Source organism: Myotis brandtii, unplaced genomic scaffold (assembly GCF_000412655.1).
Source record: "Myotis brandtii unplaced genomic scaffold, ASM41265v1 scaffold995, whole genome shotgun sequence".
NCBI classification, from domain to species: domain Eukaryota; kingdom Metazoa; phylum Chordata; class Mammalia; order Chiroptera; family Vespertilionidae; genus Myotis; species Myotis brandtii.
The window spans coordinates 834401-851839 of NW_005372150.1; the positions used below are offsets into that span (position 1 = coordinate 834401).

General features: G+C 50.7%; 1 protein-coding gene across 6 annotated transcripts in view; it reads left to right on the forward strand.

Annotated features, from left to right (window-relative positions):
• The window catches only part of HDAC11 (histone deacetylase 11), a 21898-nt gene extending 5030 nt beyond the window's left edge, over positions 1 to 16868 (forward strand). For 2 of the 6 annotated variants that reach the window (XM_005886619.2, XM_014533645.1), the window contains exons 4-10: positions 8720 to 8836; positions 9798 to 9840; positions 11498 to 11574; positions 12619 to 12681; positions 13603 to 13699; positions 14675 to 14853; positions 15068 to 16868. In XM_005886619.2, the coding sequence (XP_005886681.1) occupies positions 8720 to 8836; positions 9798 to 9840; positions 11498 to 11574; positions 12619 to 12681; positions 13603 to 13699; positions 14675 to 14853; positions 15068 to 15271 (780 nt within the window). In that variant the 3' untranslated portion in view covers positions 15272 to 16868. The remainder of the gene's footprint in view (positions 1 to 8719; positions 8837 to 9797; positions 9841 to 11497; positions 11575 to 12618; positions 12682 to 13602; positions 13700 to 14674; positions 14854 to 15067) is intronic. The other 4 variants (XM_005886620.2, XM_005886621.2, XM_014533643.1 and 1 more) reach the window with 3 other exon arrangements.
• Positions 16869 to 17439: the final 571 nt, after the last annotated feature.

Genomic DNA, 17439 nt, shown 5'->3' on the forward strand with positions numbered 1-17439 from the left:
TGTAGCCTTTGATACTTAATAAACAGGGCATTGAAGGAGATGCTGTAGTCTGATGTTTGACAGATGATATCCTTTCAGGGAAGCAAATGTCTATTGAGCACCTACTGTGTGCAAGGCCCAGAGGTGGCCCCACTGAGGGTAGTGGTTGGGTTGGGCCAGTGCAGGCTCTTGCCTCCTGCTGACCCCAGTGACAGTGTGCCATGGGATGTGTCATGCAGATTTGACATCTTGTCCTTGTGCATCCCAAGCTGGGCAATGCCCAGGACATGTTTATGCAGCAGGTATTTAGCGAGCATCATGCTCTGTTCTAGATGCAGGGAGACAGGATGGAACAAAAGAGACCAGATCTTTTGTTGGAGCTAGCATTTAGATGGAGAGTCAGCTAATGTCATAAAAAATCAAATCAATTATATAGTATCTTAGAAGGTGCTCAGTGCCTTGGCGGGAGGGGGGGGGGGAATGGGGGGGGGAAGACCGCAGTTTGAAATGGGGGATCACAGAGGATCTTACTGATGTGACCATGAGCTGAGGGCAGTGAGGGAGTACGCTATGGGGGCATCCAGGAGGGCATTCCAAGCAGAAGAATGAGCAAGTGTAAAGGCCACGAGGCAGTGGTATCTCCAGTGTGTTGTAGGCACAAGGAAGGCGATGTGGCTGGATTGGAGGGGATGAAGGGAGGCTGGTAGGAGGTGAGGTCAGAAGAGGATAGGGCCAGGCACCCGTTGCTGTGGCTTTGCTCTGAGAGAGGTGGGAGCCATGGATGTATTAAGCAGAGGGACATGACCTGATCTAGGTTTTAGCCAAGTTGCTTGGCAGCTATGGTAAGGATAGGCTGTCAGTTCTTCATTCCTTATTAAAGCTGAATAATATTCCATTGTGTGGATATACCACATTTTGTTTATTTATCAGCTGATGGATTTTGAGTTATTTACAGCTTTTGGTCTTTGTGCATAGTGTTGCTATGAACATAGGTACAACTATTTGTTTGAGTACCTGTTTTCAGTTATTTTGGTTATATACCTAGGAGTGGAATTGCTGAGTTGTACGGAAATTATTTTTAACTTTTTGAGGAATCACCAAAATGATTCCCACAGCAGCTACACATTTTACGTTTCTTTTTTTTTTTTTTTTAATTTATTGATTTTTAGAGTGAAAGAGGAAGGGAGGAGAGAAACATCAATTTGTTGTGTTCTGACCAGGGAATGAACCCACAACCTTGGCACATTGGGACAATGCTCTAATCAACTGTGCTACCCAGCCATGGTCCACTTTACATTTCTAACAACAGCACAAGGGGTCCATCTCTCTACATCCTCACCAACACTTATTTTTCTGTGTTTTATTTTTTTTATTGTGGCTAATTTAGTGGATGTGATATGGTATCTTATTGTGGTTATAATTTGCATTTCCATAATGGTTAATAACATTAAGCATCTCTTCATGTGCATTTTAGCCACTTATATGTTTTCTTTGAAGAAATGCCTATTGAAGTCCATTTAAAAAATTGGGATATTTATCTTTGCTGTTGAGTTGTAGTTCTTTATATGTTCTGGATATTATGTGATTTGCAAATAATATTTTTGCCCATCCTGTGGGTTGTCTTTTCACTTTTTTGATAATGTCCTTTGATGCACAAAATGTTTAAATTTTGCTAAAGTTCAGTTTATCCATGTTTTTCTTTTGTTGGCTGCTTTTGGTGTCTAAGACTGTGTTGCCAAACCCACGGTCATGAAGACTTTACCCTTGTGTTTTCTTCTAAGAGTGTTATAGTTTTAGCTTATATTTAGGTCTTGGATCCATTTTGAGTTAATTTTTGTATGTGGTGTGAGATAAGCATCCTTCATTCTTTTGCATGTGGATATCCAGTTCTCCCAGAACCATTTGTTAAAGAGACTGTTCTTTCTCTATTGACTGGTTTAGCACTCTTGTAGATAACCAATTGGCTATAGACATATGGATTTATTTCTGGGCTGTCAGTTCTTTGCAATTGATCTATATGTCTATCCTATGCAATACCACAATCCTATGTTTTGATTACTAAGTTTGTAGTACTTTTTGAAATTGGGAATTGTGAATCCTCTAACTATGTTCTTTTTCAAGATTGCTATTCAAGGTCCCTTGAGATTCCATATGAATTACAGGATCAGCTTGTCTGTTTCTGCAAAAAGGGCCATTGAAATTTTTATAGGGGTTATATTGAATCTGTAGATGAATTTGGAGATAATTGCCATCTTTACAATATTAGGTCAATCCATGAACACAGGATATTTTTCAATTTATTTAGATCTTTAAGTTTTTGCATCAGCAATGTTCTGTAATTTTCAGTGTAAATTACTTGGTTCTTGGTTCTTCTTGGTTCAATTGATTTCCAAGTATTTTAATTTTTGATGTTATTGTAAATGGAATTGCTTTCTTAATTTTCTTTTTGGATTTTGTTGTTAATGTATAGAAATACAACTAATTTTTGTGTGCTGATCTTAGGTCCTGCACTTTGTTGAATTTATTTATTAGGTTTAATTGGGGGTTTGTGTTTGTTCTATAGGATCTCCTAAATATAGCATCATGCCATCTGTGAATATAGGGAGAAGTTCCACTTTCCTTTCCAATTTAGAGGCATTTTATTTCTTTTTATTTTCTAACTAGGGCCTCAGTGCACGAAATTCGTGCATGATTAGAATCCCTAGGCTGGGCCGGCAATCAGGGCCTATCGGGGCCTTCTGGCTGCCGGCCGGGGCCTTCTTTCATGCTGTGCTTCCCCTTGGTGGTCAGCGCACGTCATAGTGAGTGATCAAACTCCCAGTCTCCTGGTCGAACTCCTGTGGGGACAATTTGCATATTAGCCTTTTATATATATACACATAGATTGCTTTGGGTGGTACTTCCAGTTGAACAGAAGTGGCAAAAGCAGTCTTTCTTGGCTTGTTCCTGATCTTAGGTGGGAGGTTTTTAGCCTTTTACTATTGAGTATGATGTTAGCAATGGGAGTGTGTGTGTGTGTGTGTGTGTGTGTGTGAGTGAGAGAGAGAGAGAGAGAGACAAACACCCTTTGTCATGTTGAGGGAGTTCCCTTTTGTTCCTAACTTGTTGATTGATTTTATGAAAGGGTGTTGGATTTTGTCAGAGGCTTATTTGGTCATCAACTGAGATGATTGTGTGGGACTCCCCTCTCCCCCTTCTCTCCCTTTGCTCCCACTTCACTGCTGGAAAGTCCTGACCCAAACCAAGTAGTTGGGCACAAAGGCCCTGACATATGACCAGGCGCTGGGATGGGCAAGCACATAGGCCATGCACTTTGGTGGGCCGTGGGCATCAGGCTTGGGTAAACCTCACAGGTTCACTGTAGCTCATTCATTCATTTGTTCAGCACTGTCTGAGGTCAAGTTCCCTAGAGTAGTGGTTCTCAAATTTGCTTAAGCCTCAGATCCTCTGGAGGGCTTGTTACAACACAGATTGCTGGGCCCCACTCCCAGTTTCTGATTCAGGAGGTCTGGGGTGGGCCTGAGAATGTGCATGTCTAACAAGCTCTCAGGTGCCATTGTTGCTGCTGGTTCAGGAGCCACACTTGGAGAAGCACAGCCCTAGAAACAGAGCCTGCAGCAGGGATTTACCTGGGGCAAGGTTCCAGGAGAACCCTCTGGGAGAGGGAGTCAGGGAGAGAAAACAGGAGAAAAAACTGGGCCTACACGTGGGTTCACCAGGATTGTGATCCCAGCCTGATCCCATGGGGTGTGCTATAGGCAGGGCATGGTCTCAGCAGCAAGAGGCCAGGCTCTCACAGGCTCTCCTGGGATGGGACAGGTGAGATGGCCTCCTCGGGAGAGGGTGCAGGTAGGGATCTGGGGAGGATTGACAGCATGTGCAACAAGCACCTACTGTGTGCCAGGCATCATTCTCAGCATTGTCTGTGGAGGTAGGGATGTGGGGGAAGATTGACAGCATGTGCAGCAAGCACCTACTGTGTGCCAGGCATCATTCTCAGCATTGCCTGTGCAGCAGGGAACAAGTGTGTGCCTGCTTTCCTGGAGCTGCATTCTTCTGGGAGGGACAGATAACAATAGAGGTATTGTTATGTCAGGTAGAGACCAGTGCTGTGTACAAAGATGAAGCAAAGGCAGGGGTCGAAGGGCCAGGTAGGGGGACTTTAGATTGGGCACTGAGGACAGGCCTCTCCAATGGTCTAAGTCCTCATTCGAGGCCTAGTTGGGAGGAGCTCCTGTTTGATGGATGAGGAGACAGGAGGACGGAGGCACAGTTAAGTAGAGGGCTGTGTTCAAATTTATATTGCAGTGGCAGAGTCCAAAGTTAGACTAGTTGACTCTGAGGAAGACTTATGAACCTTGTCCCTCTCCTGCTCCCATCCAGCCTGTCCTTCAATGCCCTTGCCTGGGGCCAGGCTGTCAGAGGGCCTGGCCTGCTGGCAAGTCCGGGCAGTCCCACTGCAGCCCGCTGCACCTCCCAGATAGCGTATCTGTTCCTGGCACTGGAGCATCTGTCTCCACCACCCAGTCTGTCCCATTTCTTCCATTTATGTTTCACCCTGGCCACTGTTTCTTTCTAGGGTAGCTTTATCCAACAGAACTTTCTATAGTGATGGAAATGTTCTAAAAAGGCTCTGTCCAGTCCAGTAGTCAGTAACCACATGTGGCCATTAAATACTTAAAATGTGGCTAGTGTGACTGAGGAACAAATTTTAATTTTAAAAACTTAAATGTTTTTTAATTAACTTAAAATTATATGCAAATAGCCATGTGTAGCTGGCAGCTACTGGATTGGATAGTTCATTAGTGAGCTACACCACTGCCTTGCACAGGAGCCACAGCTGGGCTGAGAAGAAGGCTGATGTGTCCAGCCCTGTTTTCATGGGCAGAAGTCAAGAAGTGTTGATAGGTACCTTCTCCTGTGGGAGCTGGTCCCTTTGGCTGAAACCCTTATGTGCTGTGACTTAATGCTTGGCCCATGTAAAATTCATGCTCTAGCTCAGTTTCCCCAGTATTATCCTATATGACTGCAGCTTTGTGAAGATCAGTACAGTATCCTATATAATAGAAGCCTAATATGCTAAGTGTCTGATCGTTCATTCAACCAATCTAAGCGAATATGCTAATGATATGCTAAGGCTGCTCAACTGCTCACTATAACATGCACTGACCACCAGGGGGCAGATGCTCCAACCGGTAGATTAGCTTGCTGCTGGGGTCCGGCTGATTGGGACTGAGCTAGACGATTGGGACTGAGCTAGTCAGGCCAGACATGCCCTGGAGCCCTCCCGCAGTCCCTCCCGGCTGGCCAACCTCCCGCGTCCCTCCCCACCCCAATCATGCACCGGTGGGGTCCCTCGGCCTGGCCTGCACACTCTCGCAATCCGGGACCCCTCAGGGGATGTCGGAGAGCCAGTTTCGGCCCAATCCCGCAGGCCAGGCCAAGGGACCCCACTAGTGTACGAATTTGTGCACCGGGCCTCTAGTGTTATATTAAAAGCAAAGCGGGCAGGCGGAGGTTTGTAGTAAGGAAGTTTGAGAAGCAAAGGGTGAAGCAAAGTTACAGGGGATTCTGTAGCAGAACTTCCCAGAGCCTTTAATGTGCCAGCATGGGATCTGACCTTCCAGGAGGGGGCAAGTAAGCAGGACTTCCCAAACTCATTGGTGTGGACCCTTCCTGATGGAGAGCCATTGTGCTATAGCTGCTGTGGAATCCTCTTAGAGAAAGCTATTCTTGAGGTAGTGTCCATCGCAGACCCTAGGAGGTTGTGTGGCTTCGTTTCTATTCAGACCCTCCCTCTGCTGATTGTGATGGCAGGCAGTCACTTAATGTGTTTCTTCAGAGGCTCTGTTGAGTATTCACGCATTTTTTCCAAGAAAACAGTGGCTCCAGGCCTTCCGTCTGCCAGGCCTGTGGTGGGCAGTGAGATGGCGTGATGAACAGGGGAGCTGGCCACCCTGTCCTCTCTAGGTCTGTCCCCCACCAACATATGCATATGCACATACTGTCAGCCAGTGGTCATTGCTACTGATTCTACGCCAACAGGAATCCCCAATTTGGGGTGCAGCGAAGAAGGAAACGTTATTCTGTGCAAACAGCCCAATTGCGATACAGCATGGCTGTGAGGTGGCCCTGGGACGAAATGGCCCTCAGATGAGGCCTCTCAGGCTAGCAGCTCTGCTCTGCTCTGGTTTAGTCGGCTCCAGCCCAGCCCAGAAACCAGTCCCCAGTCTCTGGTGGAAAGGAAAAATGCACTGTGGGAGCCAGAAGGGAGTTGGTCTAATACAGATAAATCCCTGCCTCTGGTCAGTCCATTCTCAGCCTATGAGGACTCCATATCCTCAGTTTGATTGGTCCAAAAGGCACTGTCCTGATTGGTGAGAATGGAGCTGATCTGATTGGTTGGAGAAAATGCTGATGGGTGATATAGGTGCGCAGATCCAATTGGACAGGAAAAACCTCAGTCCTATTGGTTGACATAGGGTTCCAGGAACTCCTTTATATGGGCTGGCTCAGGTGGCAGAAACACAGTGCAGGCCGTGTGGTTTGCATGAGAGGCTGCTGTTTAAAAACGGCTGAGGAAGGCAGCATGGTCATCTCTACTTTCAGACAAGTAATCCATGCCCCATGGGCCCTGCTCTCGGGTTCCTTCCCTGGAGTGAGGGAGCAGAGCAAGCCTCCCCCTCAGCTGTCCTCAGCCCTGCCAGCCTGAGAGGCCTGACAACACAGGTGTTCATAGCAGTGCAGGCAACCTGACAAAATATCTCCCCTTGGCCAGTGGCCTCAGCCACCGGGGCCCCTTTGGGGGCTGACTGGTCCTGTCCTGTCCTCCTGCCCCAGCTTCTCCTGGGTGCCCTCGCACTACCACCACCCCTTCCTGGCTCTTTCCAGGCACATGCTTTTTCTGCAGGCCTCTCCAGACCTAAATCCAAATCTCTCCTGATTGGTGATCATAACGGCCACACTTCTCAGTTCTCTCTCACTGGATGCCTTGGCAGCCTCACCGCCTCACTTTGCTCACTCCTTCCTGAAACCTCTGTGTCTGGCCTCCTGAGCACCTCTGGTCCCTACCCCCACCCCCTGCCACCACACACACACACACACACACACGCACACAAACTCTCCCCATCATCCTTCTGGTCCCAGGACAGTCCTTTATTGTCCCAGTGGACTCCAACCTGGGCTTTGCCCTTCAGTGTTGGAGTCCTGGAGCTCTGACCTATGTCCTGGACCTCTGTCCATCTGTTCCCCATATGCCTTCTATTAACTGTCCCCATCTCACCTTCCCCAGGCCCTCATATCCCTCACTTCCTCCCTGGGGCTGCCATTATTCTCGTTCCCCTAACTCATCGGTTCTCAACCTGTGGGTCGCGACCCCTTTGGCGGTCGAATGACCCTTTCACAGGGGTCGCCTAAGACCTTCCTGCATATCAGATATTTACATTATGATTCATAACAGTAGCAACATTACAGTTATGAAGTAGCACAGGGGTCGAAGACCTTCCTGCATATCAGATATTTACATTATGATTCATAACAGTAGCAACATTACAGTTATGAAGTAGCAACGAAAATAATTTTATGGTTGGGTCACAACATGAGGAACTGTATTTAAAGGGCCAGAAGGTTGAGAACCACTGGCCTAACTGGTTCTCCTGCTACAACCACAGCAGCGTGGGAAGCACTGTCTGAGGCTCCCACTGCCCTGACATGCCTGAGAGCCTTTGCTGGCAGACCAGCCCTATGTGCCCCAGCTGTACCTAACTTCTGTTAAACATGGACTTACTTTTCTTCTGCCAGTAGTAATTTTTTTTACCTTGACCCCTATAGCTGGATAACTCTTGTTCACCTTCAGTCTCTGCTTTCATGTCACCACCTCCAAAAAGCCTGTCTGCCCCTACCCGACCCAAACCGTGTTCTTCTCCATCGCAAGGCTTGTCACATATGAGTATTTCCCATCTAGGCTGCAAGCATGCTGACATGCAGACTGCACCAGCCCCCACCTTAATAAACATTTACAAAGTACCCTTGGCCCCTCCGAGTCTCTGCCTGGGGTCAGTGGGCACAGGGAGCATAGCATGGGCCTAGGTGCATTCTCAGCCAGGCAGGAGGTGGTTCAGGATCTGGAGGCAGGGACATTTGCCCAGAGGCCTGAGAGGTCACAGGAAAAGCTGTGTCTGATCTTGGTGCAAATGCCTTTTAGGTGGCCCAGTCCTCCTGCCTCAGTAGCTGGAGAGGAGGCAGGACACCTTCTAAAAGGAGGTCCAGTTCCCAGTAGATGAAGAGGCTGGAGAAGCAGGACATCTGGGTTTCCAGACTTGGCTCTGTGACTCACTGTGTGACCTTGGCAAGAAAGATCCTCCCTGATTGGGACCTCAGTGTCCCCTTCTGTACAGTGGAAGGGCTGGGTCATTTCTGGGTCTGCACCTCTGTAGGATGGAGTCCTCCTCAGCTCTTGTTTTGGGCACAAGAGGGCAGCCAAGGGCTTTGAAGTGCTGAGGAATGTGGGCCAAATAGGCTTGAAAAAACTGTATTGGATAAACTGATCGTTACTGAGCCCCAAACTTGGTGGGGCCAGACTGGTGGGGGTTCTTGTTTCTTATCATAGTAACTACACCTGGCCCAGAGTTCACCCAGGACACCTGGAAACTGCCATTACAGAAAATCTGATTTCCCAGCTGCTGCCTCTGAGCTCTGGGCATGGCAGCGGGAGGCCAATGGCCTGCGTCTCTTTCCACAGTGGTCCTTTGCTGTCGCCACCATCACAGAAATCCCCCCTGTCATCTTTCTCCCCAACTTCCTTGTGCAGAGGAAGGTGCTGAAGCCCCTTCGGATCCAGACAGGAGGAACCATAATGGTAGGTGGGGAGGCAGGTGGGACACAGGGTTGGGCTGGGGATCCCCACACCTGGTTCCTTCCTACCTCTGGGCTGTTGCCCACCCTGGGCTTTCCATATGGATGCCCTCCTCCCACTTAGTAGTGGAACAAAACCTAAGTACTCCTCAAGGCCCAGCAGCTCCTCTCAAAGCCTTCCCCGCCCCAGGGCATCAGAGTTCACTGTTCCTTTTTCAGGGACGTCCAATTGATTTACCGTATTTGCTGTTGTTTAAGACACCCCCATGCCCCAGAGATATATCCTAAAGTGATCACTCCAATGTACTTCAATTTAAGATGGAAATGATGTCAGTGATCGATGGTGCTCCCCTGTCTCCCCATCGCAGGTGTGGTGATGAAGAAAACTCCCAGCAAAACAGGTTTCATGTCCTGTGTGTAGTTCTCTTTAAAATGAGCCATAGGCTGCCAAGTTCATTGGAGGTAGAGAATCATTTCAGACTCCCGTGTGCGATATCTAATTCAGACCTGGTAAATGCCTGTTGACCACTATAGTTTTCTTTTCAACCTGGAAATTTGCATCTTTTTTTTAGTTTATTAGAGTATTACTTACTGCCCTCCCCCTAAACTTTGATTTCCTATGGATTTCAGTATTCAGTGTACTATATTTCTATGAGCAAAAACTTGTCTAATTCCCTTTAAAGGCCACATTAAAATCATTGTCAGCTTATGTGTGATCATAAGTACTTTTATTTATTCCAGTTTCTTCACAAAATTGCACTGCACATCCCATATGCCAGCTAATCTGGTACTTGCTTCTGGGACTGAGTATACTGGGGGTGGATGCTTCCTTAGCCCCACCTCAGAGCTCATTCCCTCTTCAGAGCTGGCTGGAAATAGTGTTTATGGGATGAATGAGTGACTCAGTGAATGAGTGAGTGAAGAAGAGGGCTGCCCGTGCCCTTCACCCTGTGCTTGTCTCCCAGGCGGGGAAGCTGGCAGTGGAGCGAGGCTGGGCCATCAATGTGGGTGAGTGCCCCGCCTGGGGGAGCTGGCCTGTCCAAGGCCTGGGGACAGGGAGGACCAGAAGGAACCTGGAGGAAGTGGCTATGAGTTCGGAGACTCTGGTGTGTAGGAGGGACGAACCAGTGCCTCCATCTGGCATGGAATCCTTGTCTAAAAGAGTTCTCCAGATTGCTCCCCAGTCCTGTCTTTGCATACTTCCAGTGGTGGGGAGCTCACTCTCTCCCAGGAAGCCTGTGCCATCCCCTGGACAGCTCTGCATGAAGCTGAAACCTGCAGTTTCAGAGGCTCCCCCAAAAGACTCCATTAACCTCTTGGGACCCAGGACAGCCTTCAGGGGCTTGGCCATGTCATGGTGGGTGGGCTGCCCAGGATCAATATCACTTTATTCTCAGGGACCTTGAGGGCTAGCATTCCCCCAGTCCCTTGGACTCTCCCACAAGATTGGCTCATGGGAGGTCTGCACCCATGGCCTTCCTTGTCCCTGCTGTGTTCCTCATGAAGGCTCAGCACTTCAGTTTGTGAAGCCTTGTTCTGTCTGGGCTCTCATCTGAGCTGGGTGTTATTGTTCAGTCCAATTATATTGATGAGAACATGGACATCGAGAGAGGCCTAGTGGTTTGCTCAGAGCCCCATAGCTGCCTTCCCCCACCCCCACCTTGGACTGTGAACACTTCAAGGCCTTCTTGGTATGGCCAGATACCCATCATTAGGTCTGGCTTAACCATGATATTATGATACTCTGCTGAATAAACAAGTGAGTGATATGTGCCATGTGTTTCTAAGGGGTCCCAAGAGGACTCAGAGGCCCTTGGTTTGAATCTTGGTTCTGCCATTAGCTAGCTGTATGACCCAGGGCAAGTTGCTAACCCCGCATCACTCTCTGTGCCTCAGGGTCTTAATCTGTAAAATGGAGATGGTCCTGTGGGGAGGCTTCAGTGAGCTCCGTGCTGGTTAGGAGTTCACTGTTGGCTGTTATCTCATCATTAGGATCCAATGACAGCCTCTTGGGTGGTGTAAGAGGCAGTTCCCTGTATCCGGGCCCTGGCCTCACACTGCCAGGTGAGGCAGTTACTGGGCTCAACTTCAGAAGCCCTGCAGCTCAGTTCTTTTAGGTGTTACAGGGGGATTGGGTCTGGCCTCTGAGGCTATGGTCACAGGGTTGAGGGGTAGAGGAGGCCGGACCCTGGTCTCTAGGACCCTCACCGTTGCAGTGGGTAGCCATGACCAGCAGAGGGTGCCCTGCCTGATCACCCCTTTCTACCACCTGGCAGAATCTGGGGGTTCCCAAGGTAAACCTGCCCCATAGCTCCACCACCCTTTTCTGGCAGGAGGACTCACATGTGGGCAGGCCCAGCTCTATGGAGACTTACTGTCTTGGGAAGGATGAGCTCTGTCCCTAAGAGGTGTGAGTGGGCACTGGAGTCTGACTTGTTGGGATACCCTAAGAGGTTTCTTTCTCTGACAGGGGTGGCTGTAATGGCAAAGCTACCTCCTGACTTGGGGATAGTGACATATCTAGGCACGCAGCTCACTTTGTCAACCTGGAGTCCCAGGAGCCTTCCTGGGAGCTGAGCAGGGAGGGCACGTGGGAGGGTAGGGGGGTGTGCCTAGGTCTAGCTCTTGAGCCTGGCCCTGACCTCATCATGTCTGCCTTCCATAGGTGGTGGCTTCCATCACTGCTCCAGCGACCGGGGAGGGGGCTTCTGCGCCTACGCGGACATCACGCTCGCCATCAAGGTGTGCAGGAGAGCATGTGGGAATCACCTCCAAGAGCCCTCCCTGGGACCCCCTGCCACTCCCAAGTTTGTGTTCTCACCCCACATTATACAGGAGGGAAGTGAGGCTCAGAGGGGAGGAAGGTACCCGCATCACTCAGCCAGGCTCAGGCTCAAACCCAGATCTGACTCTCCTCTGTGTTGCCTGTGACAAAAGGGAGATATTACAGCCTTCAGCAATGGCAGGGGCTGGGGAGAAGCATATATATCAACAATATAGGAAGGGCATCCCTACAGAAGAGTGAGGGGAGGTAGAAATAATAATAATGATCACAATAATACTGATGACATTTACTATAGGCTCAAGCCTATGCCAACCTTTGTTCTCCATGGCTCACCTCAGTGAATCCTCATGTTACAGATGAGGAAACTGAGGCTCAGAGGTGAGGTCACACAGCCAGAGGGGCAGAGCTGGCATTGGTCTCCATGTTTATGGAACCCCAGGGCTCCCCCTCACCACGCCGCACCTGGTCTCAGTCTGGGCTTCCAGAACAGGTCATTGAGGTTCCTGTTCTCACAGGGCACACAGACTAATGGTGGGGGTGAGACAGGTCAGCAGACCCTGGGCATTCAGGAGGCAGACACACAGGAGAGCTTGGAGAGTGGAGAAAGGGGAGGAGGGCTTCCCACAGAAGGAGGAATGTGGACCTGACCTGTAGGAAGACAAAGATTGTAGAATAAAGTTCCTGGCCCAGTTTTGAAGGGAGGCTTCTCCTCCCCCAACCCCCACATTTCCCCAGGATTCCTGGGGTGTCACTGAGGGCCAGCCTCACTCACCTGCTCACCTCCTGACTTCCTGCTCTTCAGGGCGCAGCACAGGACCCTCCTCCAGGAGGGCTTCCCTGACCATGCACACATGCTTCTCTGGAGCTGCATAGCTCTCATGGGTGTGTGATGTCTTTGCCTAGTCCTCCTGCCCTGGCCCCTCACCAGCTGGGAGTTCCTGAGGGGCTGTGTCTTCTGGCCTGTGTGGGTTCTCACGTCTCCCCTCTCCTCCCCTGGGCAGTTTCTGTTTGAGCGAGTGGAGGGCATCTCCAGGGCCACCATTGTTGATCTTGATGCCCATCAGGTAAGTGCCCCGTGGGGGCTGGGGTCTTGTGGGCCCCCTCCTCAGCACCCCTCCATGTGTTCCCCATCAGCTTCCATCATACAACCTACACTGTGGGACTCCTCCCCCTGGAAACATCCCTGAGCCCCAAGGCAGATCTCTGCCACCTTCATCCTGCTCTGCCTCTCTCCCACTGCCCACCCTCTCTGTGCTGGAGAGACTGGAAGCAGAGGGCCCTTCTTTCTCCCTCTGCCCCTCTCGCCCCAGCCAATGCTCCTATGAAATTGAGGGTCCTTCCTCCCTTCTCCTGACTGCCTCCCCAAACCAGGCTGGTGGCTCTTCCTAAAATCCCTACAGGTAGTACTATTCTTGTGCTTTAAACCCCTCAGTGGCTCCCTAGTCTGTGCACAGAGCCCAGGAGCCCTGTGTTCCTGCACCCCAGGAAAGTGCTCATTCATGTGCTGCAGGGTTGCTCAGCCACTGCTACCCAGGTCTGGCTCCTGTTGTCCCAGGTGTGGCAGGGCATGCATTGGGTTCTTGAAGGCCCTCCTGCACCTCTGCTGCTGTGGCTTTGTGATGGTGGGACTGCTCCAAGGTCACATGACACTGAGCTCCTGAACCACATGAGTACAGCCCTTACAGTTTATGTTTCACATTCCTGATCCCAGCCAATTCTACCACAGACTTGAGAGGGTATGGGGCCAGGATTCCTGCCTTGTGTCCTGGAGAAGACTGAGAGGGCTGGGCTTGCTTAAGGTCATGCTGGAAGGTCATGGGGCCAGGTTTTGAGGTTGAATCCTAGCTTTGTCACTTTATAGCCACGAGACCCTCTGCCAAAGGGCAAACCACACTGCTCAGACACAGGGCGGTGGGGGTTGGAGGGAGGGTCCTGTCTTTGCTGAGGGCACTTGCCTGCAAGTGGCTCCCATGTTCTCCCTGCAGGGCAATGGGCACGAACGGGACTTCATGGGTGACCAGCGTGTGTACATCATGGATGTCTACAACCGCCACATCTACCCTGGAGACCGCTTTGCCAAGCGTAAGCTGCCCGCCACCCTCAGTCCTGAGTTCACTCATGCTTGGATGGGGCTTTCTCCTGAGTATTTCCTATGTGCTGGGTCTTGCAAGGTGGGAATCGTTCCCATTGTACAGATGAGGAAATTGAGACCTAAAGAAGTCACATGACCCACCCAAGATTGCATTAGCCTGTTTAATAAACATATGGATGGGTCCTTATATTAGGGGTAACCATCAGAAGAATAAAAATAGACTCCTAGGATGCATCTGTCTGTAGAACACAGGGAATGAGAAAAAAGAAATGAGGGAAAATAAGATAAATAGGGTATTCCAAATAAGATGGAAGAAATTAGTTCAAATATAATAGTTGGTAAAATAAAAAGAAATGCAGGCAGGTTCAACTTATCAACTAAAGGCAGAGATGCTCAGATGAGCTATGAAAACTCAAGCGCCTGCCCACTTTGTGGGTTGGGGACCTTTATGCTGGAAGGGCTAGTGAGTCTCCTGTGGGCACTCAGCTGCTGGTATACCCCAAGGGACCAGTTTCAGAAATGAATCTTGAATGTGCGGGGTTTGGACATGAGGGCACAGCTTGGTATCCCTGTGTCTGGGCAAGGTGTTTTATCCGCAATTCCCCTTCTCTCTTTTGGGTTCCCGCTTTGCAGCTCTTGGTGCTCTTTTTAGCTGAGTTTCCCCCACCCCTCAAATTGCACCAAGGTAAAGAAGAGCCCTATCTAATGTGGATGTGTTGTTTAGGGTTAGCAGTACTGTCCTCACTAGACATTCATTGGACAGTACCACAACGCCAGGAAAAGGATGGGTTTGTTTGTGTGTGTGTTTTTAGCTTAGTTTTGAGTGAAATAAGAGGCTGAGCAGTGCTGGAGTCAGATTATTTTCTAGTCCTTCCTTGGGCACTGGCAGGGATCCAAGCAATCTTTGTCCTCTTGAGCTCAGTTTCCTGTCTCTGCACATGGGGAAATTCCTGTGTCCCTCTTAGAGGCCATCAGGCGGAAGGTAGAGCTGGAGTGGGGCACCGAGGATGACGAGTACCTGGATAAAGTGGAGAGGAACCTCAAGAGAGCCCTTCAGGAGCATCCTCCCGACGTCATGGTGTACAACGCAGGCACCGACATCCTCGAGGGTGACCGCCTTGGAGGACTGTCCATTAGCCCACAGGTATGTCCTGAACTTGGGGGTGGGAGGGTAGGGGATGGTCTGCTCTGAAGACTCAGCTGCAGCAGGACAGGTGGACCACATTGGTGCTTCTCCTGATATCAGAGCGGATGGGTGGAAACAGCTGCAGTCCAAGCAGGGCTAGACCTGCAGCAGAACCTCTTGATACCATGAGGGTCGGGGCCTGCCTGAGTTCACCTTCCCAATCTCCCAACAGGGCATCGTGAAGCGGGATGAGCTGGTGTTCCGGGTGGCCCGCAGATGTCAGGTGCCCATCCTCATGGTGACCTCAGGCGGGTACCAGAAGCGCACAGCCCGCATCATTGCTGACTCCATCCTTAATTTGTATGACCTGGGGCTCATTGGTCCTGAGTCAGCCAGCATCTCAGCACAGAACTCAGACACACCTATGCTACTCTAGGAGTTGCCCTGACTGCACTGCCTTTCGAAGCGGTTCTCTGCCTGCCTGCCTCCCACCCTGCCCACCCCTCAGTGCTTCTCCTTTTCTAACCACATGGGATGGCAGGGCAGCTGCTAGGGGCCCTGAAGGGCCTGGGGCTTGTCCCCACCCAGGCCTGCCTTCAGGGCCTGGCAGGCAGCTCCTCCACTCTCCCCACTGGATGTTCAGGCCCTGTGGAAGTAGGCAGTTCACCCAAGGAGAGAGGAGGGCAGGTGAGGCTCTGGGGGCTGCAGGGAGGGCCCCCAGGGGTCAGGATGCTCCAGTTTTAAAAAATGTCAGACCCATGTCAGACCAAGGAAGCTTCCATCTCTGCAGTGGCTGGGCCTCCCTCCTCTTAAGTCATGAGATTTGCTTCCTTTCTTGTCTCAAGCAAGGCCTGAGGATCTGGGGACAGCCATGTGGGTGGGACTGGAACCCGGCTCTTGGAGCCAGGCCTGGGGTGGGGGCTGCACTCCTGGCTTGCAGGCCGGAACCCTGGTCCTAGATGTGAGCAGTGGCAGGGAAAGGGGAGGTTTCCCTCCGGCATTCCTTTAGTAATGCAAGGGCTGGACATATTCTCAGAGCCCCTCGGCTGACACGTGGATGGGAGGCCTGAGGGGCCCCATTCCTGCTTCCATAGCGGGCTCACCTGTTCAGGGAGGAGCAGTTTGGGGAAGAGCACTTGGCTCGGGACCTCGGCGCTGGAAGCATAACAGGGCTGCTGACCCCAGTGGGGAGGGCAGAGGAAGATGAGGACTGGACGGGGAAATCTCGGGTGGGGCAGGTGGCCAAGCAGGTGCTGCAGGAACCAAGGCCCCAGGTAGGGACTGAGGAACTGAGGAGGCCAGGCCAGGGTTTCTGGAGGGAGAGCAGAGGGTCTCCATCTGGGCCTATAAGTTGTAAGGGAAGCGGGCTGGGGCAGGGCCCTGGGTGGGGCTGCAGACTCCACTGGCCTCACCCAAATTCCTGGGGGCCTGATCACACTGTCCAGGATCCCGAGTGGGCCCTAACCTTGTTCTCAGCTCTACTCTGAAGGGGACTTTTGGGTTCCTCAGGAAGCTGGCTTGGGGGAGAAGCCCATTCCATTGCCTGGGTGTGTTCTTAGTGGACAAAGGTGAGGCTAGAGACGTATCTGGGTCCCAGGTCAACTCCACCTATGGGTTTTGTGGCCATTATCCTCTGGGGCTGCTCCTGTAATCTCACACTTTCTCCCTCACACTTCCTCTGCTGCAGCGTGGGTAGGGGTGGAATAAAGTTCCAAGATCACAAACTGTCAAAAATGCTGACCTTCTGGGCAAGACCTGAGGCATTAACCATCACGTGGACCACACCCCACTCCACCCTCCCACCCCCTGCCTTTGTCCTTGGTATCTCTGTATCTGATCCCTAACATCCCTTCATCTCCAGTGCCAGCCTGTGACGTCTGGGGAAAGGCTGTGATGCAGCACCTCACTGTGAGCTTCTGTTTGTAAAGAACCAAAAAGGCTCTTCTTGACTGGGCCTAGTCACTGTGTGCTCTTGAGATGAAGAATCCCTCCCTCCTATGAATTAAAGGAAATAAACATTTAAAATCCACATAGCACAAGGCCTGACATCAGCAGCTGCCCAAGAAGTGAAAGTATTTTATTCTACCCTCCGAGTCCTATGAAGTAGTCATTATTCCCATTTTACAGATGATACAGTGAACAATGTGATCCAAACCCCATACACATCTAGTGAGGCATAGAGCCAGGTTGAACCTAGCTCTAGTGGACTCCAAAGTAGGCATCTCAGCTGCCTCAAATTTAGGGGTGAAGGAGATGTGGGGGAGGTCATTGTTCTCCAAACAGGAGGGTCTGGGAAAGTATGGGATGGGAAGGCAGGAAGGGTTGGACTCTGATGGTGGCTCTGCACAGTGTAGAGGCAGTGGGTGCTCCTGCAGGGCAGTACATGTGTGTGTGTGTGTGTAAGTAGGTGCTCCAGCAGGGCAGCGTGTGTGTGTGTTTGTGTGTGTGTGTGTGTGTGTGCGTGTGTGTGTTGCTGCAACCAGCACAGCTAGGGTTTGGGATCTGAAGGCGGGGTCAATGCACAAATGAAAATACTATACAAGAAATATGAATTTAGAAGGCATGGGGGGGGGGCAGGTGGAGACCTCTCTCTTGGAGAGGCAC